Below are 7,441 nucleotides of genomic sequence, written 5' to 3'. Positions count from 1 at the left end.
CACAGAATACCTGTGTGTAGATAAATATGAACAATTTAATCGAATGCTTTTAGAATTATCAGGCCCTGGTCGCAGCCATCATCGACCCAAAACGCAGGCCAACTTCAGGATCTTTCCTGCCAGATATTGCAAAAGCTATCATCGGTGCGGTATACGTCGACAGCGGTTACGATATTCAAAAGACCGACGACGTCATCATGCCAATGTTCAAAAAGGAAATTGAAGTCGTTTATAATAAGGTATACAATGACCTAAACACTGAATGAGCTACGTATGGGACGATATCGATACAACAATACTAACTGAAATCTGATAGAAGAAGTCATTGAAAAATGTTTAATATTTAATAAAATGTTTAGATTTAATAAAATAAACGAGGTTATCTTAATATGCGAGTTTTATCATGCGATAATTGTATACATATATGTATATGATTAATTCAGTTTCGTGAAATTTACAATACATAAGTTTTCACTTAGTTCCTTGGTAAATTCCTTGTGGCCACATTATGTTTTTCGATTTTATTTCAACTTGCCAAAAAATGTTTGTTAGCCCTATACAGTGTTCTCACATTACCACAAGCGTTTTGTAATATAACAGCATAGGAAGAAGGATTTTTCGTTTTCTGTATTTACCAGAAGTACAAAACATGTAAGACATCATATGCTTTAAACTAATCGATTTTAAGGAAAAATTAGATTAGCTGTTATATTTAAGAGCGGAGTCAGTGGGAGTCATAATTACTGAAGGCGTTTTTCATCTGGAACAGAATCATTGATTATTACGACGATGAATACGACGAAGACCGTACCCTTAAAGTGGTAGAGTGGATTTTTGTGTTGCTTACATGCTGGCCAGGTCTATTTTAAAAATATTAATTTTAAGAGTAAAGGTCTGGATTTTAATTTAAGTCCTGAAGTTAATTATTTGAAATATTTAACTATTGGATCCTTCAAAGTAAACTACAGCATGGCAAAATATTATACAGAATAAAATACAGAAACTAATCTAACTTGTTTTGTAATATTTGTTATGTTATGTATTGTTAAAAAATGTTTATCAATAATATACGTGTTGATGTTTTCACATACTATTTAATAATAAATAATATTTCAAACGCTGAAAATCATTCGATTTCGAACCAAACGATTCAACAAGGATATGGCTGAAAGACAGAAATGGGCTAATACATGGTAAATAAACTTCTGGTTTTATTGAAATGCTATGAGTGTTTTTATTAATCAAGGTCTAATACTAGACACATCTGCAAACTTCGCGATAAATTTGATTAAAAAATACTGACTGAAATACCATACGTCTATGGGGTTCTATTAACAAACTCTAGGGCAAAATTATGTCTCTTATTCGAATAATCATTTGAAGCTAAAGGAATCTCATGTGCCGGTAAATAGGCGGATGAATCTGTCCATATAGCTTCGATGACCCTTGGCATGCTTTCTACATACTGACTTCTACGTAAAAAAAGGAACATTGTTTTCTCTTATCGCTGCGTGTGAAGTAAACAACGGCTTCTTTCAAATATGCGCGCCCCAAAATTCTACATAATGCACACATACGTTCTGTGTGTGCCCATCATACATAGACTATATAATAAGTGCAATTAACTAATGACACAAGCAATATTGCGTAAATACTACTGAAATAGCCACGTATTTGGCTATATATTTATTTCTGATAGGATAACTGTATTTTATTATCAATTTACGATTTCGTAGAAGTACTGTTTTCATGCTTAATTAATGGTTTAGATTTTTTGTTACCACTGTTGAGCATTACTTCAGACGGCGCTGTTTTCGGATCTGTCATTTACCACGGTACGCAGTGTTTGACTATCACTCCAGTATTCTATTGATGGTATAATCATCGCTATTTTGCATACACACGCAGCAAAGGCTGTCAGATATTGAACAGGTGGCATGAAAGAGATGGCCGCAAAAGTGAATGACAACGTCCTCTTCTATGTCATGCAGTACTAAGCGTTCGCCACAAATGTCACAGTCGTTTGACATGTCTATCCGTATGCCCCAGTCAGCTATCGGATGATCGATAAAACGCTGTCCCTGCAGAATATGAGGCGTTGCCCATAACAAGCCGCTTATCTCAACCAGAAGAGAGTCCGCGATTTCCTTTTGCAGTCGATGGCTTATACGATCGAGAAGTTTGCGATGCGCATGTCGGATTGCCGATTCCTGTTTTGGAAGAGTTATCGATTTCGGAACATCAGAATAACTATTCTGTCGATCGCTCGATCTTGTGGGTAGCAGGGGGGTTTCCTTTGTGAATTTATTGCTTGGCAAGGGAACAGCTCTCAAGTTGTCAAAAAAGTATTCATGCCATGGAAGAACGAGTAATGCGACAGTGCCATACCATCGTTTATCGAGAGAGTAGAATATACCTTCTAGATAGTGGAAAATGTCAATGAGTGTTTGTATAGATAAAATTTGGATATTACGGAAATCTGTTTTAACCTGTACTAAGCTTAGGTCAGACCTTCGGACCATCAGTTCCCTACCACGAAATTGCTCCCTTCGAATGATATTAAGATATTTTGAGACCTGGTCCCAGTTTATGTTTTGCAAAATGGCTGTTAGACGTTGCTCCGATCTTGGCAGGATGTAAAAGACATTTTGAAGTATGCTCATTGTGAAACCCCATTCGGTAAGGGCGCCGTCCTGGTGCATGAAAAAGATTGAGCTGCTTTCTACCTTTGATTCAATCACTTTCCGATTTCTAAATGAGGTGGTCTGCCAAACTACGCAAGGAAAGTCACAGTCTTGCACCTGTAAAATATATAGAGCTTCATCAGTAAATGTCATGAGCTGCTCGTCTATTGAAAATAGGACGCCGAATTGCACCTTTCTGTCGAACAATTTTCTCTTCATAGTTGTCCCGTGCAGTGGAATCGGAACGTGGTCTATATTAGTTGAGCCTTCATGTCGAAAGCTAAGCGTACAATCGACCTCACCGAAGTTGTTCGCCTGCCATAAGCGTCCACCCGGCCTAACACAATACACAGTTGGATAGTCGTCATCTTCCGGTAGTGCTTCTGAGAAACATGCACCAAATACACCATTTCGCGATTTTTTGCCAATTTTTGTGAAACGCTTACCATCCAGGTCACACAGATAGCTTGCCGTGAGTGTAGAAATCACAAGTCGATCACGAAATGTATCAATTTGTATAATACGACTATCAAGTGTAAGAATATTCGTGGGTGATATATCAAATAAGACCATATCATTTAGTGCGTATAGGTCCGTAACACTAACTACGCCACGGTGATCTCCACCGATAAAGCATGACCCTGATCTTGTCCACAGCAATTGGGATACTGTGGAGTTTGCATGAGCCTCACTGCGGTATAACTCTTTTGAGGGCTGAGGATGAACGAGCAAAGTATTGTGCTCAATAATGACCAACTCCCCACGATTTGAAGCCGCGCAGAACACATTGTCATTGGCAGGATTGAAAGCGACACGGTCAATCTTGGCCGACGCTGCTGGCACTCTCCGCAGAAGACGTTGACAAATTCGACTAAAGATAAACACATCACCCGACGAACTGCCCAATCCAAAAAAGTTTTCTGAAACATCGAAACATCGGAACCCTGCTCGCAAACCTGCAATCGGTGTTAGTAGATTGTTGAGGCTGCGTTTTTCGAACAGGCACTGGGTCATTATTTATTGCCAGTGTCAGCGCTTATGGAGCTAAGCGTTATTTTATAACAATGGATATAATTCAAAGAAGGTCCTCTTGTTTTGGTTCAGAGAGGTTCATGACAAAGAGAAACATACCACGTAGCATAAACAGCTGTCATAGTGCCCCATTAATTGTAGGATCGACATAGCAAACATTTGAAATGATCTCATGACGCTCATGACACAGTGTCAGCACTGAACACTCCGTGAGTTCACAACACATGTTAACAGCATGTCGTTTTCTTGTTGTGTCGTGTTTAAGCATATTGTTGCGAATCTTTAACTAACCACCATGAGTCGAAGGCGTTACGCTGCATATGTAAGCTTTGGTTTTACGCAGAGTTGCTACAGACATATAGGGCTACCCTGCCATTTGAGACAATGGTAATGCTTATTGAAATCGTTATATCCTTTTGTTTTGATATCTCTCTTGGTTGTGTTCTACCAAAGGTCAACTGGATTAAAGTATCCACCCAGTGGCTATCATTCAGCGGAATATCAAACCCACTTTCGTAGTAAGTGGTGCTGGCATCCAAAACAGTTAGTTGAGAGGGAAATTTGTTAAGCGGTCGGCGACCGCCATGAAACTGCAAACACTCTAACCTTCCCCTGTGCTGTTTGATTATTTTGTTCCAGCTCTTGTACAAAATAGGAAATATATGTATATAGGCATGATCACTTACTTTTCCTGTGATTCCCTATTACAGAAAAATCGTTGCTCTGCTCTAACTATGAAGATGATCTTGGAACGAACTGTGCAGCTTGGACCTCTTTTAGCCTTATATTTTGTAAGTCATTCACCTTGAATATAGTATCTAGAGAACATTATTTTTTATATTATTAAAAATTGATGATACGTCAGATTATAAAAAAATGTTTTCAATAGAGGTGTGTATGCTTCATTTAGAAGACAAAGAAATATATATGTAGTGCAAATACCGTTATCGTTTTTATGCCATTTTACTTGAGGCCATATGAGGTGACCATTGTATGTTTACTTTTTAAAGGTTAAGCTTAATAACATGGGGATAGTACTGATATTTTCCGAGAAACATACAAGTGAAAATTGACGCAAGCAAATTTTTCACGGTTTGCTTGTGTCAATTATTCTTCATTATTCAGTATTAATAATTATTCATACACTCTTTTCAGAGTATGAAGAATAATCTAATAATTTTACCTACTTTTATTGGTTATTTATTGAGACAAATGTAAGACCCTCATCGTCCTTTCAGGTGCCTATCTTAAACCTCTCCAGCCAAGGTTATATTCTCATAACAATTCGCATCCTAAAGGTAAATTATTTCTAATTAAAAACATCGTGTGTTAGCTGTACACTTTTGGCAACTTCATCTATGTACTCTGTTTTTTTGTACTGTATGTACAAATAAAAATGTAATTGTATGGCACATTCTTTCACTGTATGGAAATTCTTTATATGTTGAGCATGTATGTTCATAGAGCAAACCTGCCATGAACAACACCGTTAACATTAGTTTATCAATAGGTTTTAAATAGACGCTGTCACTTTTTCTCACGGTGATCCCGAACAGCTTAAAGCTGCTGCCAACACTTATCGGCTGGCACGGTGGCTGATATAGCTTTTAATATTCCTGACGATTTTGAGAAGGTCCTACTACAGAAAAGGTAGGATTGTAAACGAAGCAGGTTAATCAGCAGGATACTTAGTCATGCTTACAGCTTTTTATGGTTGCATTCATCCTATAAATGATACAATAGGTTGAATAATATTATTTAGTTGCAAATTATAAGAATTAACATAAACAACCATGAGAACGCACCCCATTCTGAACTATATCTGTTAATAGATAAACACCGACAACCGAGGTCAGCAAAGACCACTTTGGGCTTATTACTTGTGTAGGTTATTATGCTGGGAGCGCTCTCCTAGGGGAAATCATTAATAAGCGTATTGTCACGCCGAATTATTGTCCCAAACTCCAGCAAGAATGCGCAGATAGCCTCTGCGTGGGTTTTGAAGTCCTCGGTGGCCAAAGATCTGTGAATTTGTTCATCTCAAGAGTCTGTTTTCGAGGTAAGATTCAAGCTTCCAGAACCATTTTACGCTTGCGTGCCAGAGTGACATTCAAGATAACACGCTCATTGTGTACATGAGTTCAGGGTAGCTGTGTCAAGATATATAAAAACAGATAGAGATAAACATAAAGACCATCGCCTCGTAGCGATGTACATTTCCTTTAATTAAAATTAAATGAGTATACTGTAACTGCTTTTGTAGGCTTTAGATATTTATATAGAAGATTTTCTATCCATTGAATTACATTAGGGTCAAGGTAAATGTAGTATTTGTGTGGTAGGCAATACATGCTGCAATAAGTCATGCTAAACTATGCAAATGTATCGGCATCTGTTGGTTTTTATCGTCGGTGTTTCAGAAATAATTTTGTCATTAGATATAAACAATCTAAGATAATATTATGCAAGTTGTTGTCAAAAACTTCTAAGCGCCCATTATTGTCCGTCATTTATCGTTTTAAAAATCATTTGGTGCGTTATAAATAAAGTTATTTGGTGTATAATATATCCGTACGACTACCGCGAGAGTCGTATAGATTTCATTTGGAGAAACCTTGATTGAGGTTTTTTTAGTCTGAGTAGCCTCAAATGAGGTGGTACTCTATGTAGTGCTCATGAAGGGAGCCGGAGCACTTTTAAAGATAAATTTGAGCGCTTGTTGTCACCGATGGTTAGAGAGCCTATTTTTGTTGAAGTCATCATGCTCGTTCACGCATATTATAGCGTTTATGTTTTTCTAGGTATAGGTTTACTAAACGGGAGTACCTTATCAAAGCTCTTCTGCACAAAAGCTACAAAGCAAAACGGAGACGTGACCGCTTGGACTCATTTACACCCCTTGATCAAATTGGTGAGAATATTAGCAAATCTATATTACTCGTAAAACAGCCTCAATAATTTTATATATTTTAAACGTAGATTATATAGAAAGCGATATAATAAACGTAGATGTTTTGATGAAGTAAGATACGACGGTGACGTGATAATGTCTAAACTTGTAGAAAAAAACTCTGCAATCGGATGAACTGGGCGATAGTGGTACGTTCAGTATTGAATTGGTTTGTATTCTGTTACACAAGAATGATGATAGCAGACTCATTAAAGGGTAGGTTTGGGAACTAATAGATTTTCGGGAAATGAGAAAATTTTGGCAGAGAACATTCCAAATTTTATTACGAACTAGTAACGAGGTCCTTTTAAGAACTTTTAACGCGTTTGCGATCATATCTGTTCCATTTTGCTTGTCATATAAAATATATACCATGTCTACACTGGTAAGTTATTTAAATTAAATATAATTAAGGTACTTTTCATTTTATTAAAAGCTATTAATATATTCGCAAAGTACTATGATTTTAAAGCAATAAAGCATTGCTCGCAGCTACTTCGGCAGTAGTCTCGGCATGTCTGTGTGGTCTAAACATGGATAAAAACAACAGTTTTATATATTAATATATTAATTCAATTTATTTATTTACTATTAGCCTTTTACTATTTATATAATTGCAGAGAAAACGTGAAGAACTCCTAAAAAAAATTACCTTATGTTGTAAAAATATTAGTTTTGCCTTGCTTATTTATTCTTATGGTTTATATTTATATTGTTATTAACACGGTTTATATTACCTTCGTGTTTAAATTCATGGGACAAATCTAATTCGCTT

At 36.7% G+C, this 7,441-nt stretch overlaps 2 protein-coding genes across 2 annotated transcripts; one reads left to right on the top strand and one right to left on the bottom strand.

The window, feature by feature from the left end:
* Window positions 1–1,643: 1,643 nt before the first annotated feature.
* LOC111273241 (BLOC-2 complex member HPS5 homolog) lies at window positions 1,644–3,698 on the bottom strand. Its single transcript, XM_022854944.2, has one exon. The coding sequence runs from the start codon at window positions 3,696–3,698 to the stop codon at window positions 1,854–1,856; it is 1,845 nt and encodes a 614-aa protein (XP_022710679.1). The 3' UTR covers window positions 1,644–1,853.
* A 222-nt stretch (window positions 3,699–3,920) lies between these two features.
* LOC111273243 (uncharacterized) lies at window positions 3,921–7,284 on the top strand. The gene is made up of 5 exons (XM_086973507.1): window positions 3,921–4,038; window positions 4,427–4,507; window positions 4,955–5,014; window positions 5,685–5,775; window positions 6,518–7,284. Exons 1-5 carry the CDS (start codon window positions 4,012–4,014, stop codon window positions 6,658–6,660), a joined length of 402 nt encoding a protein of 133 aa, XP_086829633.1. The 5' UTR covers window positions 3,921–4,011; the 3' UTR covers window positions 6,661–7,284.
* The last annotated feature ends 157 nt before the right edge of the window (window positions 7,285–7,441 follow it).

The sequence above is a fragment of the Varroa jacobsoni genome, unplaced genomic scaffold (assembly GCF_002532875.2).
Source record: "Varroa jacobsoni isolate VJ856 unplaced genomic scaffold, vjacob_1.0 contig05659, whole genome shotgun sequence".
Classification (NCBI taxonomy): Eukaryota; Metazoa; Arthropoda; class Arachnida; order Mesostigmata; family Varroidae; genus Varroa; species Varroa jacobsoni.
This window is presented reverse-complemented; position numbering and strand designations above follow the sequence as displayed.